This window comes from Corvus cornix, chromosome 1, assembly GCF_000738735.6.
Source record: "Corvus cornix cornix isolate S_Up_H32 chromosome 1, ASM73873v5, whole genome shotgun sequence".
Lineage (NCBI taxonomy): Eukaryota > Metazoa > Chordata > Aves > Passeriformes > Corvidae > Corvus > Corvus cornix.
In genome coordinates, this window is record NC_046332.1 from 93,282,008 (window position 1) to 93,300,507 (window position 18,500).

Here is an 18,500-nt window from a genome sequence, read left to right on the forward strand (position 1 = left end):
TACACAACACTATAAAAAACAGATTGCTTTTTTTAAACAGGGAAACTCTGTTCTTTAAGACCAAACATCATGGTAAGGTCCATTTTTGTGACATAAGCTGTGGTATAGGTTGGGGGATTTTGTTTTGGTTTGTCTTTTTCCTTGTTTCTTTTTGGGTTTTGTGTGGTTTGTTTTGGGGGTTTTTTGTTTTGGTTTGGTTTTTTTGGGTTTTTTTTTTCCCTTTTTTCTTTCAACTGCTCCATCATACAGGATCTGCATTATTTAATCCTCAAACAAGGAATACAGATATAAGGTGTTAGCATCTGCCTACCTGTACATGGGGAACAAATCCCCATAACCCAGGATAGGAAGTGCATATAGGATGACGAGCTTTTAGAGCTTGTGAAAACAAAGGCCAGGTCCAACATAAAATGAACGTTTTTGTAAAGCAAAGGATAAGGGACTGAACTGAAAGTTGCTGTAGCTGAAAGTACTCCCTCCCCTGGCCAAAGCATTTAGCTTTCCCGTGCTTCAGTGTCACCATCTATAGAAGGGCTGATTTATAATCCATCCTCCTTTGCACGTTATTCTGAGACCTATAACTTGGCAGCATTCTAGAAGCTGAAGCAATATTTTATTTTGGTGAATATATAATAACATATAGGGGATACAAATATTAGCTGCAGTAATGCCTCATGTTGAAATCCCTCGTCTGTATATTCATATCACAGTGTTATGTTTTTTACCCTAAAGCAGTTTGACCAATTGAGTTGCTTACCACCACCCAGGACAGGAGTTTATTATTCCCATTGTGCAGATTTAAAGAAAAATGAAATAAGCCTCTACAGTTTAAATAAGAAGACATAAGGTTAAAACAAAAGTTTCTGAAAGCAAGATTTCCATCTTCATATTCTGACTTGATACAGCTATAAAAATATAGCTACATTTCAAGTTAATTATTTTTATGAATTTAGAGTTAAATTTCTTGATACCAGACTTGTGCTGCTAGTCCTAAGTACAGAGAGCTGTATGTTATTACTTGACTGTGCAGATCAAAACAAAACCTTGAGAACACTAAAAAGGTGTTTCATTTTGCTATGATTTTTACAGTCTAAATCCACTGATTCTAGCTCAGGCCATCCTTGTGATATTCTAAGGAAAATCTTAAGCCAAATCTTGCAACCGGTTTGCTGTTCCAACAGCTTTCTGGAAAGAACCTTCTCTACATGAGAGCAATACAATCCAGCCAAACACCCACTCTGTATCAGTGCCTTTCCACAGTGAATGAATTCCTTAATTGCCTTTTTGAAGGCTAAAAGTTTGCCCCATATGCTGATTGTCCAATTCCTTTTCTAAGATTTAACATATGTACAAAAAGAGTACTTGCTCCAGGAAGTGTATGTCAGAGGGATGTCTCATGCTGGGCTATAAGCCAAGGTACAGTTCCTTCTGCGTGCAGGTGTTTTTCTTTGTGCTGGAACCTTCTCTCTGAGCACTGGATACTGTACACACACAGCTTTATATATGCCCAAATGCAAAGAAGCCAAATAAATGTGAGGAATGCCTACGGAAACACAATTTCTGAGAAGTCAGAAGTCCTATATTAAGAAAAAAAGTATTTCACAATACCTTAATGATCAATGTAACCTAATGTTAAAGAAAAGCTTTTTAAATGCCTATGTTAGTTGATACTTTTAACAGAAATTTATTTGTACCTTCTTTGCCTCTGAACATAATTCCTGGCTTGCATTGCTTAATAATGTATACTGAAAAAGGAATATCCCTTGATGCCCAGAGAAGTTGTGGATACCCCTGGACTTGTTCAAGGCCGGGTTGGATGGAGATCTGAGCAACCTGGTCTAGTAGAAGGTGTGGCAGGGGGGGTTGGAAGGTCCCTCCCAACCAAAATCATTCCATGGTTCTGTGATTTTCAAGGACAGATGAGCGTACTTAAACAATTTTACTCTTCATTACCATCAATAAAATTTTACCACTGTCAGAAAAAGTCGTTCACAAATACTTTGGACAGAAAACAATTAGGAGCAACCAACAGAAACTTCTTAAGCATTTTGTGAAGCCGTTACTCAAGGACTGGTTTCTGGCTGCAATTTAAAATCTGGCATTGTCATTTTAACCAGACACTGACAGGGTTATCCTTTGGTTTGCAATCCACTGAGCAGCACAAACCCATAGTGACCTCCGAGTGCTGAAGCTGGCTTGACAGCACGTCCATGGTGTACGGGAACAAACACCACGATCGCCGGTGCCGCGGCACAGCCCTGTCGCCGGCACCTTTTCCTTGCGGACACACGGGCCGTCCCTGTCACCCGCGGCGCCGCAGGAGCACAAAGCGCTCCCGCCGGGCCCGGGCCGCTCCCGCCCTGCCCCGGCCGCTGCGGCCACACCGGCCCGAGGCGGCGGCGAGAGCAGCTCTGCCTCCTCGGACAACAGAAAACCCGGGCGCAGAGCGGAAGAGAAGGAGAGCGGAATGGAGGGAGCGGAGGGAGCGGAGGGAGGGAAGGAGGGGAGGAGAGAGAAAGAGGGAGAGGGAGCGAGAAGAAAGGAGGAAACGGTGAGGGAAGGAAAGGGGGTGCGGAGAGAGAAAGGAGAGAGAAAGAAGAAAGACCGACACAGGGAAGAAAGGACAGAAGGAGGAGCAGGCGACGGAGGAGGAAGGAGCACGGGAGGGAGGGAGGGGGCAGCCGCACTCTCCCCACCGCGCCCCGCCTGGCGCCGACCCCTCCACCCCGGTCCGGGCTCCCTCAGGGCCCCCCAGCCCCGCCCGCCGGGGGGCGGAGCGTCGCGCGCGGCCCCGCCCGCTCCCTTTGTGCCGGGGCCGCGCGCGCCAGCCGCAGTCGCCGCCGCTTCCCGCCGGGGCAGCGCGCGCCCGCCCGCTCCTTTTCCCCCTTCTCCCTCCCCCATTCCTTCCCATTCCCTCTCGCCGTTCTCCCGCTCGCCATGTCGCTGGGAGCCGGCCCCGAGGCGGGCTTCTCTAGCGAGGAGCTGCTGACCCTGCGCTTCCCCCTGCACCGCGCCTGCCGCGATGGGGACCTGCCCGCCCTGTGCGCGCTGCTCCAGAGCTCGCCCCGCTCCGACCTGGCGGCCGAGGATTCCTTCTATGGCTGGACGCCCATCCACTGGGCCGCGCACTTCGGCAAGGTGGGGCCTGGCTGGGCTCAGCCGGCGGCGGGAGCGGGGGTGGGTACGGGAAGGAGAAGGGAACGCGATTCCCGCTCGCGCGCAACGCGGCGCCATCTTTGCCCCTAGCGCGCGCTGTGCTGGGAGGCGCCGCCGCCCCCTCCCCCCACTTCCTCGCCGCCTCCTGCCGCTCCTCAGGGAATCGGGCGGGACGGGAGCGGACAGCCGTGGCCCTTGGCTCCGTTCCTGCCCCCGCGGTCAGCGAGGCGTGGGTGGCGCAGGTCACGGGGCTGGCGGCACCTGCTGTCTCCGCATCACTCATGCCATCCCCACTGCCGGCGGCAGCCGCACCTCTCCCTCCCCGCTGCTTTCCTGGGTGACAGCGGCGGCCCCGCGCCTCGCACCGGGGCTGCGAAACGGCGCCCGGGCCGCCGGCACCAGGAGCAAATGACGAGGAGCAGCTGATCCCCTCCGGACACCCCCGGCGGTCGCCGGCCGTGCGAGCTAGAGGCACCGCCGCGGCGCGACCCCTTCCACGCCCCGCTGCTGATCCTCCTTCCCTGCTGACCCTCCCTCCCGGGGCGCTTCTGCTTTGTCTGCGCGGTCTGTCCGCGATCCGTATCGTCCTCAGGCTCCGCACCTGGAGACCGCTGTGTTGTGGTGCCCGTGTTATGACAACCGGCTCGTTAGGAGTTCGGGCAGAAGGTGCTTGTTGTGCCTATAAGGCGCTCCTCTGTTGCCTTCAGTAGGAAAAATAAATTGCGGTTCACACGTATGGAATTTTCTGCTCTGGCGTCGTTGCATTGCAGAAAAGACCGAAACATAAGAGGTAGCTACACTAACTTCACATCTTGAGTGGTATTCTAATTTCTTGATTTTTATATATGCGTTTCCTGCTTCTGATGCAGTGAGTATCTCAGACTATGAAGGATTCCAGCCTAGAGGGTTGGGATCTGGTTTTTTTCCTCATTGATTTGTCTGGGTTCAGAATTCGAGGGGCTTTTGTTCTTGTTCTCCCTCCCATTTCCCATATACTTCTATTTGTTTACTGGTTGTGTGCCAGAAGAGGAAGATTGCTGTACTTAGGCAGTTGTCATGGTTTATAAAAGGACATTAAGAGATGGTTTCTATATGTTATGTGATCTTACCTGCGGTTGCTTCTTTGAGAAGCTTTTAGAAGCATAGCTAAGTCGTCTTCAGGCTTAAAACAAACAAACAAAAACCCCTAAACCCACAAAATCTAAAATGTAGAACAGCCTTTTATCTGTTCAGAAAGAAACTAATAATCTGCACTCCGAAAAAAGTGGAGTGCCTTTATTTTCCTTGTGAAGTACACTCGTAGAAAATACGAAGATACTAATCAGCCTTACAGTCTTCTGTTTCCTTTCTCTGTCTTTTAAGAATTTCTTTTCAGTATGAGCTTCTGGCAGTCTTGCTTTTGCAAGGTAGTGGATATTGGATTATTTGATGAAGATTTTGGATAGTGTATGTGTTTTGTTTTTTCCTGTAAGCATCTTCAGCCTTCTGCTAACCATCCTAGGTTGTGTGAGCTTTTGTGCGCATTCCAGTTTCTGTTGAAGAGACTCTTGCAGAAACAGCAAACAAAGGGAACAAGTTGGCCTGCAACATGTTGTGCTTGTATTTGCCATATTCCTTCTTAGGTATGGGCAGATTTGATGGGTGGTATTGTTACGTATGGGGGGGAATCTGACAAATGAAATGAGACTTGCAAAGGTGACATAGACTATAAACAGGTTTTAGAGAATTTTGTGTATATGTATTTTCCTGAAAGCCATCAGATCTAGGCAACAATTTATGGAAGTTATCTGCACACTTTATAGTCTAGTTGTGTTCCTTTCTCAGAGCCAAAGACTGCACAACACACTGAAAAAGTTAAGAGTAGTGTAATTGGATCCCAAACCTGGCTGGCTTTGTGTTTATGTGGCATAGTTACACTTTTCCCTTTCACTAGTCAACAGAGTGTTGCCAGCAGTGACACAAGAGCTGCTCAGATGCGTGTCTTACATTCACATTTATGGCTTTTTTGTTTCCCAAATTCACATTCATCTAAACAAAATGGAGAATTCTTCTGTTTCTCAAAGTACCACAGTTTTCAAATGTTAATTTTTGAACTGTTCATTGATAGTTACTGAACAGGACTCTTCCTCTTCACTTCTTTGTTTTTCTAGATTTTGTGGAATTTTCACTTGTTTGGTTTTTTTCTTTTCCTCAAAGAAATTATGTGATGACAGAACTTCATGTCTGTCTGTCTGATATGGGGCCATTTAGCAACATGGTCCATCAGACATGTATTGGTTCTCGCTGCAGCTCTGTAGGAGGCTGAAAAGACAAAACTGATTTAGTTCCCTTCTGGAAGAAGTCCTTTCTGGAGCTACTCTAAGCTGTGAAGTCTAAGCCAGTTCATACATGTACACATGTGTGTGCCTGTGCACACAGCAAGAGTCCAGGTTTGGTGAACTTCAAAGAGAGGTTTCTTTCCTTTTACCTGTGGCACAGGTTGAACATGGAAGATGGCCCTCCCTGTATCAAAGGGCAGTACAAAAGAATTTTACAGTAAAGCTGTGTAGAACTACATTCTTGCATGCAGTTGTAGATATGCTTCAGTAAGGAAGTAGTAGCAGTGGTCGAGTTGGTTATAAATGAATAAGTGAAAGGGGAAAGGTGGCTTATGGGGGGGAATACTGGTGTAACACTAGTACCAGTAAAAATGGAGTCTCTTATGACCAAAAGTGAAAACACAGAGTTCTTGAATAACTTACCCCAAAACATACTTCTACAGCTTACAAGTAATACTTAAAATACCAGCAGAGTCAATAGGAGGTGATAGATATTATGGGTTGTGTTTTTGGTTGTAATATCTGGGTGTTTAATGACAGCATGGACCTCCTTTTAGAGATAGTAGCAAGTGCAAATTTACTTGCTATGTTGAGTACCTGTGGTGGAGTTCACATTTTCAGGACATTCTCTGACTGCAGAAAAGTGCTTGTCTCCTGAGATGTAAATTAATTACCATTAGAGTTTCTGTATTTTAATTGGAGTTAATTATATCATGCCCTAAATTACCCTGGTATTCCATAGATTTCTGAGAAGATGGGTCAGAATATAAAAATGTTAACAATCTGAAAAAGCTACCAGAGAGGTAGAAAATACAGGACTTGCATAAAAAAATTGATTTTGGTCTTAATTTTAATTCACTTTGTTTTGGACTAACCTTAATTATCTTTTTAATCACTTGCATGTGAATTTTTATTTTCTCTGACCACATCTATTTGCTTGTGCTCTTCTCTGGCTTTTGTTTTTTGCTATTTGATTGTTTACATTATAGGGACCAAAACAGTAGTAAATATAGTCTGTCTCTTTTGGAACAAAAGTAGTAGAGATAAAAATGCCTGTCTCTTCCTTGGTATTTTTGCCAGTGTTGTGGCCTATGTGGAGGCCTGTCTTTCTTTACTAAATCAATTTAACCTCTGCTTTAGGTTGGAAAATATCCACTGTATTAAATTTAGGTTATTTGATGAAAGTGGACTTGTGTGTCCTGATCTCAAGCATAAATGATCAAATGAGATACTGTTTTTTGTCATGTTGACTTTTCCTGTTCATGGATGTAATTCACCTCATTCTCCCATAATGTTGGAAGAAGCAGGTTTTTCTGACAGACATGATACAGAAGATCAATACTCAAGCTTTTAATGGGATGAAATGTTGTATTCATTGTTAAAGCCCTATGACTCTAAAGTCAGAGTATGCAAAGAAAAAGAAAAACCAATGTTTAAAAATTAAGTTGTAGGGATAATCATAGTGTGTAGCCATCTTATAAAACAGATTTAAACAGTGCAGGATAGTGCTGGTGAATCAGTTTCTGTGTTTTTGTTGATGGGCTGTAATGCCTGTCTAATTACGGAATTCTTTCAGCCCGGTGCCTGTGCAGGAAATATTATTCTTTCCTGAAGTTGTAATCCTTGTCTGGAAATGTTTTCAAATTAACTCTATTAAAAGTCTATTGTTCTATAAACTGGCTGAAATTTATATTTGCTTTCAGTTACCACAGATGAACCTCTTGCTGTAGCTGGAGAGGTGGTTTCTTTCACATGACTTATTAATAATTACAATGTTACAATTTAATTAATAATCACTAAAGATTGACGGCAATATTACAGGTGCTAATGTGAACATCAAGGAAAGTCTAATATTGGCAAATACAAAATGTAGTACAGTAGTCTAGTGTTGGAGTTTAAAATAAATTTTAAACTTAAAATTTTTCTTACACCAGTTATTTGATGTAATTCTTTTTTCCAACAAAAGTGTTTGTTTTCTTTTGAAAAGGTGCTTTGGCAATGTTGATGTTTATGGAGCTAGAATCATTAATATGCAACATTCCAGGTGTCCTCACCTTTACTTCATGCAGTTAGTGAGTTCATGGTACAACTGTCTCCAGCCTTAACTCCATTACAGTCCAAAAAAATTACTTCTGCATATCGAGAAGGACAAGGTTCATATATGTTTGTTTGAATTATATGAGGGAAGGAAACAAATGAAGTTCACAATGTGTTTGCAAAACTGATATAAAATACTTTATTACAGTGGTTGGTACTTTTATCTCATGTGTATAATTCAGCAAGATCAGGAATTTACAGATTGAGAGAGGGAGAAAGAAAGGCTGACATACAGCAGCAGAGAAGAATGTTATAATCCTGGTGTTGATGCTTCTATCTGAGTCAAGCTGCCAGCCTACATTCAGATGATTTTTAATTGTCCCTTTATGGACAGACTATTCCACAGCTGTGGTGTGGCTGATGTTTTCTGTAACTGAGACACTGAGAGACCCATAGATTTGTTACATGTGGACCAATGCCTGAGCCAGTGTGAGGGTCTTTGTTTCGCTGTTGCGTTTGTGTGCAGTGATATTTGTTTTCTACCCGCAATAAATGGATGCCTAGACTAAATTGTTTATTTCAGTGTAGTGAGTTCCTTTTCCTGTGAACAAGAAGACAATGTTACTGTGTGACCGGAAAGAAGTGTTGTTTTGACTATTTTTGAAAGTTGAGGTCATCGTAGCTGTGGTTTGCCTAGTTTCTACAAATGAGAAGTTATGAACATTTAAAAATAGTATCTGGTTATCTGACACTTCTGGTTAGTATGTTAGAAAAAAAAGGTGGAATATAGTTTGACAAAATAATGCAATTTTTTACAACAAAAAGGGCTTTTATTGCCACAAACATGCAACCTGTTTTGTTTTGATCAGTTCCTCATCAGTAATAACAAGAAAGTGTTGAAATTAATTTATTCCTTTTATAGATTTAGCATATTATAGATATTGTTAAGTATTACTTTTCTTTACCAATCTTCTGTCACTCCAGGAATACATTAATGAAATGAAAAATCTTATGTTCTTCTGATTTAGCTTTCTGTAAACTCTCCTGCGAGTATGAGTGCATCTATGTATCTCCTAAGAACACTTTTTTTTTTTTTTTTGCAAATGTTATCTAGTAATACCTGGTTAGTATCATGTTTGCTGGATCACAACCCCCTCTCTTTCTTTCCTGCCCTCCCACCCTCTTAACAAAAGTGAATTGGATATCTCTTGTAGTTAGGATTGAAGTATTTATGTCCTGTTTTCCTCTTTCCTGAAAATAAAGGTGAAATTCAGTTTTGGAGGTGAGAATTAAGTGCTTTTCGGGTATAGTCTATGACTAAATGAGGGAGAAGTGAAGGAGGAGGGAGGAAATCCCAGATTTCATATTCTGTCTTGTTTTTCATTTATGTGGTCTTACTAGAAAGTTTAGCTTTTTTAGGTTTTATATATTTATTTAGCACATGCTAATTGTCATAGCACATCTGTGTAACATTTTTGGTTTTATTTTCCCTCATGTCTTTAAAGCTGGAGTGCCTAATGCAGTTAGTAAGAGCTGGAGCTTCAGTAAATGCCAGTACAACACGTTTTGCTCAAACACCAGCCCACATTGCTGCTTTTGGAGGACATCCACAGTGCCTGAATTGGTTGATTCAAGTGGGGGCCAACATAAACAAACAGGTATGGATTCATGTTTATTTCACGTATGCATATAGTTTTGGAAGGAGTGTCTTGATCCCTTTTTATGACATGTATGATCCTTACATTAACATACAGACACTTTCTTTTTGACATCAGCTGAAGTCAGATAACTTAATGATCAGTTATAGACATTTTACATGGCAGTAGAGATAGGACTAATAAATGTTCTTTAAGCCCCTAGGGGTTTTGAGGACATTTGTTTTAGGAATTGACATCTCGCTACTTCTTGAACAAAATGGTAATGTTGCTTTGGTGTTGGCAGCATTAGCAAATACTCCAATATTGTAGTGCTGCTGTAGGGGCAAGAAAAAGACTGGTGAGGAGCACAATGCTTACTAAATATGCTAAGAATTGAAAAATTTACAGTTACCCACAGAGCCATGAGACCTTTGTGGTGCTTCATGATTTACTCGTACATATAACTAGTAAGGTCTGCCTTGATTTATTTCAAGGTGCATCTGGTTTTATGTTTTCCTTTTAGATTATTTCTAAAGCTTTTCTAGTAACTTTCTGAAAACAGATCAGAAACATGTACTTTACTAAGAATGGGTGATTAAAAAAAATTTTTTTGCTTTCTTTTTACTATAATTTTCATTAGTTTTACTGTATGTAATTTATTTGGTAGCAGAGAGTGCATTAATATAGCAAAATTCCTGCAAAGGACTGTTGTACACTGGTACAGTAACAGAATCAATGCTTAAAATCTATCATGTTTTTGAAGAAAATGTTTGAAGTACTGAATGAATCTGTTGTGTATGCTGGGCATACATAACGTCCTTTTTAATGGTAATCAAAAGTATTTTTAATATACTATGAGAGTAATTAATACTACAGCATATGCTGTTATTAAAAGCTGTGATAAAGCACAGGTTCCATAAAATGTCTGGCCTGTTAAACCTTGCATCATACTTCCCTTAAAATATTTAAGGGCCAGACTGTGTTTTCTATGCAGTAGAGTTAAGCTAAGTCTGCTGAAGAACTTAAACATTTGCATTTCTAGAGTTTGGTTCTTTTTTTTTTTAAGCTGTGCAAAAATAAGAAATGGGGAAGTTTGTGTTGAGTTTTCAGAAAAGAAGTCTGGTGCATTGAGAACAGCTGTGAGACACCAGGAGAATTGTAGAAACAATGAAGGTGACTGGATGCAGAGGCTATAGATCGCATCTTCTCCTTGATACCTGACAAAAGTAACTTATGCAATAAGTTATTGCTGCATAGTGGTAGAATCTTCAGAAGAGAAAATACAAGAACTATAAATGCATCTGGAGACCAGGTAAGAATGTAAAGAAACGGTGATTAGAGAGGAAACATGGCATGCACAGAATAAAGATACACAAATAACTGCTAAATGAGAAGAGAAGAATGAATGAAAGTGAATGAATGAGAAGAATGAAAGTTTCCAGCTATGAGGATAAAGAGAAGAACTGACCAGTGAGGTTGAAATGGAGTTGAAGAACAAGCTTGATGTCCTGGAACATGATGAGGGGGAAAAAATCACATGTAGTAGATGAGGGAGGTTGTAGCAAAGAAGAAAGTAGCAGCTAGCTCCCAGAAGAAGAGGAGAAGAGTGTGGAGAGGTCTCTCCATGGGCTGAGGGCAGCATGCAGATGACTAAAAGAAAGCAGAAGGAGTATAATATGCAGTGTTAAAAATGGGCAGGAGACTCATCCAGCTTAAAGAAGTCACTAAGGCAAGCCAGTGACTCAGGAGTCTATGTTGATGGCTTGTTGCCAGAGCAAATGGTCCTCCACATTGTCAAGTTTTCAGATAGTGGTGATAGTATCCTATAGACTTCTAAGGGCAGGTAATGATAGACCACAGATACAAATATAGAGGCTACACTGAGGGCTGACACTGTGAGTGCTGTGTATGTATTTCATGGTAGGCTCAAGTTACACATGAATGTAGTAACTTTTTTTTGTCCCCACAAAATACTAATTGAACATATTACAAGAGATATTTTAGACTCAGTTCAGTGATAAAATAAGATACCTCTGGTTAATTGAAATGGTAGTGGAAACAAAATAGTCTCTTAAGTTCTTAGGATGCAACTGGTCAGTCACACATCGATTTTCAAATGCACAGGCACTGAAAGCTAGGCAGTGTGCCTTGGTGATAACTAAAGCAGAAAACTTATCCCACAGATAGTTGGAATGTTTCATAAATGGCTATGTAAAGCACAGTGCATGTTTTGCTCTCCCTACTTCCCTCAGCTGTTTATTGAATTGCAGTCAAATTCTACTGTTCTTGTTTGATATGAACTCCTTAAATGACCTCGGTTCCTTATTTAACTTGCCAGCACTTTTAGGTGATCATCTAGGGCTTCCACCCACACTTTTGAGCTTTTGGAGCACTATTTCCTGATGTGTATTTTGTTTATTCCTTCCAGCTCGCTGACTGATGCTGTACTCCAAACAGACATAGTCACTGGCTAATGCTTGTGTGAGGACAAGTGTTCCATGGACACTGGATACAAAACACATGCTGAGAAAGATCTGGGAATGCTTGATATTTAAACTAGTAAACTTTTCCTTCCAAACTGACTTCTGGTCATTGGCTACAGACTAACCCTTCACTTCTGGAAAAAGAAAAGGATAGCTTCTGAAAAGGAATCCACTCGAGTCTCTCAGTTTTACTGTAAACCTCCGGTACTCAGTAGAATTTGCATGCATGCTTTCTCATATCTGCCCTGAGGTATTGTATTGTAGCTCATGCTGCCTGCCCTGAAGTTTAGGAAAACTTTAAAATGTCTTATCTTGTTGCTGGTGACAGTTGCCCAGGACACTTCTCAGGCAACAGCAATGAAGGACAAATGCTGAAAACTGCTTGTCCCAACTGTACTTTGCTCCCCAAATAAATTCTGTGAGTATATCCTGTGATGCCCAGCCCTCTTATATAACTGTATGTGCTGGCTAGAATCATATCTCTCTCTCATCAGTGGGCAGTTCCTTCCCCCCAGGATTGCCATATAGAAATGCACAGGAGGAAAGATGACATGCCGAGCAATGGTCTCTCTGTTTCTACCCAGCAGTGGATTCAAGAGAGTGTTGTACTGTTTCTGATTTTTTTTTTTTTTTTTTTACCTCAGCGGGCAGTGCCTGCTAATAGTTCTTAGTAATGTGACTCAGGACCTGCATTTGGCTGCCTGCCTGCTCTAGTTCACTGTAACAGTGCAAAGCAATTATCCTGCTACTTTTCCTGAGGATTTTTTTCTGATGTTTATCCTTGTCACAACACAGATTGATTCTGGTCTGTTGTACATATTAATGTCAGATAATAACAAGTACTTCCTGATTTAGAAAACTATTAACTTCATTTAAGTATATTTCCCCTCTAGCCTCAGGCTATTAAACATTTCTATTGTATGTTGCCTTTGTTGATTGGCCAAAATAAGTGTTGTGTGGCCTGTCATAAAGAGGAGGGAAAAGAAATACTGCACCCTTGCAGGGGATGCAACTTATTATTCATGCAGTCAGTTACCATCACCTGGCAGTGGTGGCAGATAGTTTTAGGATGGTTAGACTGCCCATAGTAGCAAGAACTGTGAACAGGCTGATAACCTTGGTGGGGAGGAAGAAAACATACTTTTAGTGTATTACAGTTTTTATTTTAATCAACAATTAGGACTAAATCCAGATCAAAAGATTCCATCAGTTCTCATGTGCTCTCAAAAGCCTTTTTAGCAAAGGAGGAAAAGTACTCAGTGTTCTTTAGTTTCTACTTCCTAGCTTCTGAAAGGGTTAGGGTACTGGTTCTAAGAAATGTAAGAAATGAGTAGTGTTTGGAAATGTGATCATGTAATAGAGCTTGAAATTCAGTCAGTTGAGTTAAGGAATGGAGTTCATTTATATTTCTTATCAAGTAAAATAGGGCTTCTGTGTCTTAGTCAGGTGTCAATACTAGAAGTATTTCGGAAGTGTTTGCATAGTGCTGAGGTTTAACCCCAGTAGACACGTAAGTACCACACAGCTACTTCCTTGTTCCCCCCACCGAGTGAGGTGAGGGCGAGAATCAGAAGGGAAGTGTGAGAGCTCAGGGGTTGAAAGACAGTTTAACAGGTGAAAAAGGAAACATCCTGGCAAACTTCTCCCCCTGCCCCAGTTTTACTTGCTGAGCATGATGTCATATGGTATGGGATAATCCTCTGGTCCATTTGGGTCAGTGGTTCCAGCTGTGCCACATCCCAGCACACTCCTAGCTAGAACATTGGTGTATTAAAAACGCTTTGCTGGTCACAAATCCAAAACATCTTACCAGGTGCTATGAAGAAAATTAACTGTCCCAGCCAAAACAGTACACACAGTTCAAAGCTTTCAGTGTAAATGTGTGTGGGAGCTTTTTATCTTAAAAATAAATACCTGTAAGTAAGTTGGTTTTGGTTGGGTGTTTGGGGTTTTTTTTTTGTTTTGGGTTGTCTTGTTGTTGTTGTTTTGGCTGTGTTGTTTTGTCTTTTGGGGGTTTTTTTGGGTTGTTTTTGTTTTGTTTTGTTTTTTTGATAAATGGAAGGAATGTAAAGGTACCAGTGAGTGAAATCAATTGAATCATATCCAGGGACTTGGAAGTTGGAGAATGAAATAGGAAATGTACTCTGAATTCAACTGGACTATCCTCAAGCCAACAGAACTTGGGGTCCCAAAAAGACAGACAGAGTAAAAAATTGCTTTAGACTGAATTGAAAAAATACCCATGCATGAAAGAGGCCTTGGAAGGGAGTTTGAGCAGAGTCTTTAATCAGTAGAGGAAATGTCTTTTGAGGTTAAGCAGCCTAGTGAGGAACTGCAAACTGATTAATCAAGCTGAGATAGATTTACTGATTAAAGCCAAAAAGAAAAAGACTCTTCAGCCACATAAATAAAAAGAGAATAAGAAAGGAAGCTAGATGTTTATTCAGTAAAATGGAATAGAAATCAAAGGTAATCTAGTCATGACCCCAAGCTAGAGAGGACTGCCCTTGTCTGTGTGAAAGGGGTAGCCATTCTTTCCAAGGGGTAGGAGGAAGGCATTCAGCAGTGAGTTGCAAAAACTAAATGTGTCTGTGATGCTTCACGAATTTTTTGCCATTTCTTCAAGAGCACTGAGCACAAAATATTTAGTAGCCACAGAAGCAATCAAATGTATTATATTCAATGCTAAATTAATGATACTTAATTTGAGTTTCTACTAATTTATTTATAATGCGTCCTCTAGATTGTGAGACAAGTTTGGGCTGTTGGTGCAGTGTTGCAGCAGAGGGACAAGTTCTGCTCTAGTTGTGAAAGGCCAGTACAAGTTATTGATGCTTCCTTTCCTGGCATATTACTACAAAAGGCGCAAGCACAGATGGGAAGTGTGAACAATTTAAAGGATTATGAGGTGTTATCAAGGATAATCAGGAATTTGTAGATCCTCTCAAAATAAAATAACTTCCTTTGCTCCACATAGCTAAAAAGGGATAGGGAAGAGGTGTCTTAGACATGAAAATGTGTTGGCGGGCTAGACCCTGAACAGCTCTCAGAAGCTTCTTGGAAAAAAATGTTACTTTGTTTTTCTGTTGGTCACATTCATTCCAGTTGTTGAATCAAAACAGAACTGTTCTGAGATTCAGAGTACTTTTTGTTTTTTCTGTATGCATGGTTTTGGATGCATTGAAAAATAAGTAAATTTAAAAGCCATCTTTCAGTGGGATATTTTTTTTTTTCCTTTCAGTCTAGCTCATAATCCAGAGAGAATTTCTGAGGGGAGCTAGGAAACTGTTTCAGTGCAAATATATTTGGCCCCTTAAGAGAATTTCAAAGCAACATGATAGTAATGGTGACTGAAATTTAAGTGCTGTAATTAAAAGGAATGCCATAAAAATCTAAATCTATGTATTCTGGCATTTTCTAAGTATTTTCTGAATTCCTTAGCTTTAGGCACATGCTTTCCTGGGCCAGTGATTAAAAGCAGCCCTTCTCAAGATATATATTCTCTTCTGAAATACTAACCTCTTCTGTTTGGTGATGGAAGTGGTAGCTGCTACAAGCTTAGCTCATTCTTCAAATGCAGTGTTAAGGAGTCCTTTTGCAAAGGTCTTCTCTCATCCTTTTTGTGTTTCCCCACAGCAAGACACCATAATTTAGTTCTCTAGGTCCTACTGTGGGCAGTGTGCCAGGTTTATGGGCTAGGGAGATTTTGTTATCTTTGTCATATGCATGGCCAACTAACCCTAAACTGAGCTTCATATTGAGTTATTATCTTTTAACTTAGGGTTGACCTTGTAGATACTAATGCTGACCAAAAGAGGCAAATCACTTACTTTCTATACTTTCACCACTTTAACAAAAGGGGGGAGGGGAGGAAACTGTAACAGAATGATGAATTGAAGACAGCTTCTATGATTAAAAAACTTATTACACAAAGAAGAATTTTTTTCTGGATAAATTAGTGTCAAATGAATTTCCATGTATGATAGTTAACAAAATTGTATCCTCTCTTAAACTTCTCTCTCTTCCTGTTACTTCAGGGAGAGTTATAAATAGAAAAAATTGCATAAACTTCATTGGAAAGCAGTCTTCTATTCATCAGCTGATGGCATCCACTTTGGAAGAAAGGCTGTAAAGCCCTTTTCTAATCTCTAAGGCATTTGCTGCTCTTTTGTGTCTCCAAACTTTGTCAGCCTCAACAATTTTCCTTAGTTTATAAGAAAGTAAACTTTGGTGCCATTATTGTTCCCTCCTGGGTGGCTAGGTAGTTCAGTGTTTGGTTGAATATATGTCTTAAGCACTGGTAAGCTGGTTTACCTTCAGTGAATTTGTAACTTCTTGTAAAGATATTTTACCATGAAATAAAATTGTCAAGTAGAAAATTGAGAACACATACCTCATAATCCAAAATTCACTTTCAAGTTATACTTACATGGTCTAAAAGATAGGATTAAATTTCTCAAAAGCTTGGCAGACAATTTAGGACACTTAGTAGCTTCTAGGTAGTATGATAAGATAACATTTTGAATATATTCACATTTCAAGTAGAGATGAAGTGTGGAGATAGGTGGTTGTGTGTAAACACTGGTGAATCAGTAAAGGTGCTGTGTTAAATTTAGTAGCTAGTGTTGATATTTTAATAAAAGGAACAGGGAAACTAAACTGAGGCACATACAGTTAGAACATGTTTAATATCTGGAACAGACTAGTGAAGTCCATCAAAAGTTTGGAGAGAAAGAGAAGGGGGAAGAAAATGAAACAAACAAAAAAAACCCCTTGCTACACTGGAAGTGTTGAGGACTGAATCACATTAACAAACTAGTAACAACATTTACTTGTACTCCAAGGCAATGTTTCATTACAGATTCTTTGTGATTCTTAATACTGATGGTTAATTGCAAGTACTGAATTTCCTCTACAGCCTGTAGATCATGATGCATGAATTTACCTGCTGCTTTTTTGGATTTGTAAAATAGATGTAGATTCTCTGTGTTACCTAAGACAGCTAGTGGGGAGGAGTTGCCTGAAAAGCAATATACTACCCCGTGTATGTTTGCACATTATGCAAAAAAATTAAATTATTGGATGTGCTGGTTAATAATAATGGAATATGAATGGACAAAGAAAATTTAAAAAGACAAGTACATAGGATGTGAATCAATGTGTTAGAGTTGGGAGAGATCTGGCCTGTCCTATAAACACGGGGCACACCTCTGTTACAGCAGAGCTCTGTGTATGTGCTCCTCTCCTGCCGAGTACTGATGGTGCAACACTCAAGGACTGAGTCAGTGTGTCAGCAAGATCTGAAAGCAGCACAGTCCCACAGATTCAGCCTTGCTGCTCTCAGGTTCAAGAGGACTTGCTCAGCCCAATGTATTGGGGAACAAAAGTGCCAGGAAGTGAAGGTGTTAGAATAAGTAATGTGTTATGGTGGTATATGTTGGGAGGGTTAACCAGTTTTGCTGAATATGAGTCTGCTGATTGCCTAGTTATTGGATAAGGCTTACCATGTGAGTTAAATGCCTTTAGCATTATTTCTTGCTAAATGCCTAATGTACCTGACAGCCAACCACAGACTTTAAAGTAATGATAAAGTACCTGATGTCTTTGCTAGCTAGTAATAAATGCTGCTTTTATATATCTGCTTTCTTAATTAAAGTCAGTAATGTAATTACAAGATTTTAATTTTTAAAAAGATTATGCTTGACAAAATGTAGTTTGTCTTTGCAGGATTATGTTGGTGAAACTCCTATTCATAAAGCAGCACGGTCTGGTAGTATGGATTCCATAAGTGCCCTTGTGGCTCATGGTGCGCAAATAGAGTAAGTGAGGTATTTTTTTTTGTTGTTGATTGTTGTGTGTGTAGCTGACTAACTTAGATTGGTAAACATAGGTACTAATTTCAGAAAGAAAAGTCAAAACAGCAGACACATGATCAAAATAATAATGACAGCTAGACATGTTTAACTGTAATGAAACCTAAGATGCTTAGCATGTCTAGTAGTAAAGTTTATTTTCCTTAAATGATACCATTGTGCTACATAAGTATTGCACTTATATCTGATATGTTAAAATATTTATCATGCTTCTGTCAGATGACCCCAAACTGTACACTTTATTCAGCATGTAGTTATTTTTTACAAGAAATCTACACCTTGCACTGGTGAATAAATATAGAAAACAATGCAAAAGCAACATCAAGTGCAAAACAGCAATTCACACACTCTTCAGCATTAGTTTAATACTGTTTGTTAGTGTATTGTGTATTTGCCTTGTTAACTTTTTTCTTTAAAGGTTTATGTACTGCAAAAACATTCAGAAAAGCTCACAAACTTTTGCAACTTACAGCATGGACAAAATGGATGCAGTTTTCACCTAGAAATGTTGAGTATAAGCTCTATGGCTTATAAATAATATCAATACTTTAGCAATTTGTTTTAATTAGAACTAGCTTTATTATCTTAAATGGTAACTAGTTACTGTATTTTAACCTGCAATATGAAACTTCGAAATTGTAAGTGAAATAAGATCATGTAGTTAATTTCTTGTTTTACCCTTTGGTTTCCATCTTACTGTTTTTGTAATGCTGCCTTGATAAATCTAACATAGAATTTAACTCTTTTAGTGGTATCATAGAGTATTTGGGAAATATATTACCTTTTAAGTTAACAGTAGTGAACAACTTGCTTTGTATGAAGAGATTGCTTCATAGAAAAACTAAATAAGCTGTCTCAGTTATTGACAAGCCCATTAAACCAGTCATAAATGTATAACTTCCCATTTTTTCACTCACTTTTGGATATTTTTAAGATAAACTTGGAATTAAATTTACTGTGGAATTGAGCAAACCTTAATTATCATCATCAATTAGT

General features: G+C 40.1%; 1 protein-coding gene across 2 annotated transcripts in view; it reads left to right on the top strand.

Moving 5' to 3' along the window:
• The first annotated feature begins 2,822 nt into the window (after nt 1-2,822).
• The window catches only part of ANKRD10 (ankyrin repeat domain 10), a 37,503-nt gene continuing 21,825 nt past the window's right edge, over nt 2,823-18,500 (top strand). Inside the window, exons 1-3 of one of the 2 annotated variants that reach the window (XM_039549945.1) lie at nt 2,823-3,138; nt 9,017-9,169; nt 17,359-17,450. In XM_039549945.1, coding sequence (XP_039405879.1) covers nt 2,938-3,138; nt 9,017-9,169; nt 17,359-17,450 — 446 coding nt within the window. In that variant the 5' untranslated portion in view covers nt 2,823-2,937. The remainder of the gene's footprint in view (nt 3,139-9,016; nt 9,170-17,358; nt 17,451-18,500) is intronic. The other variant, XM_039549940.1, reaches the window with a different exon arrangement.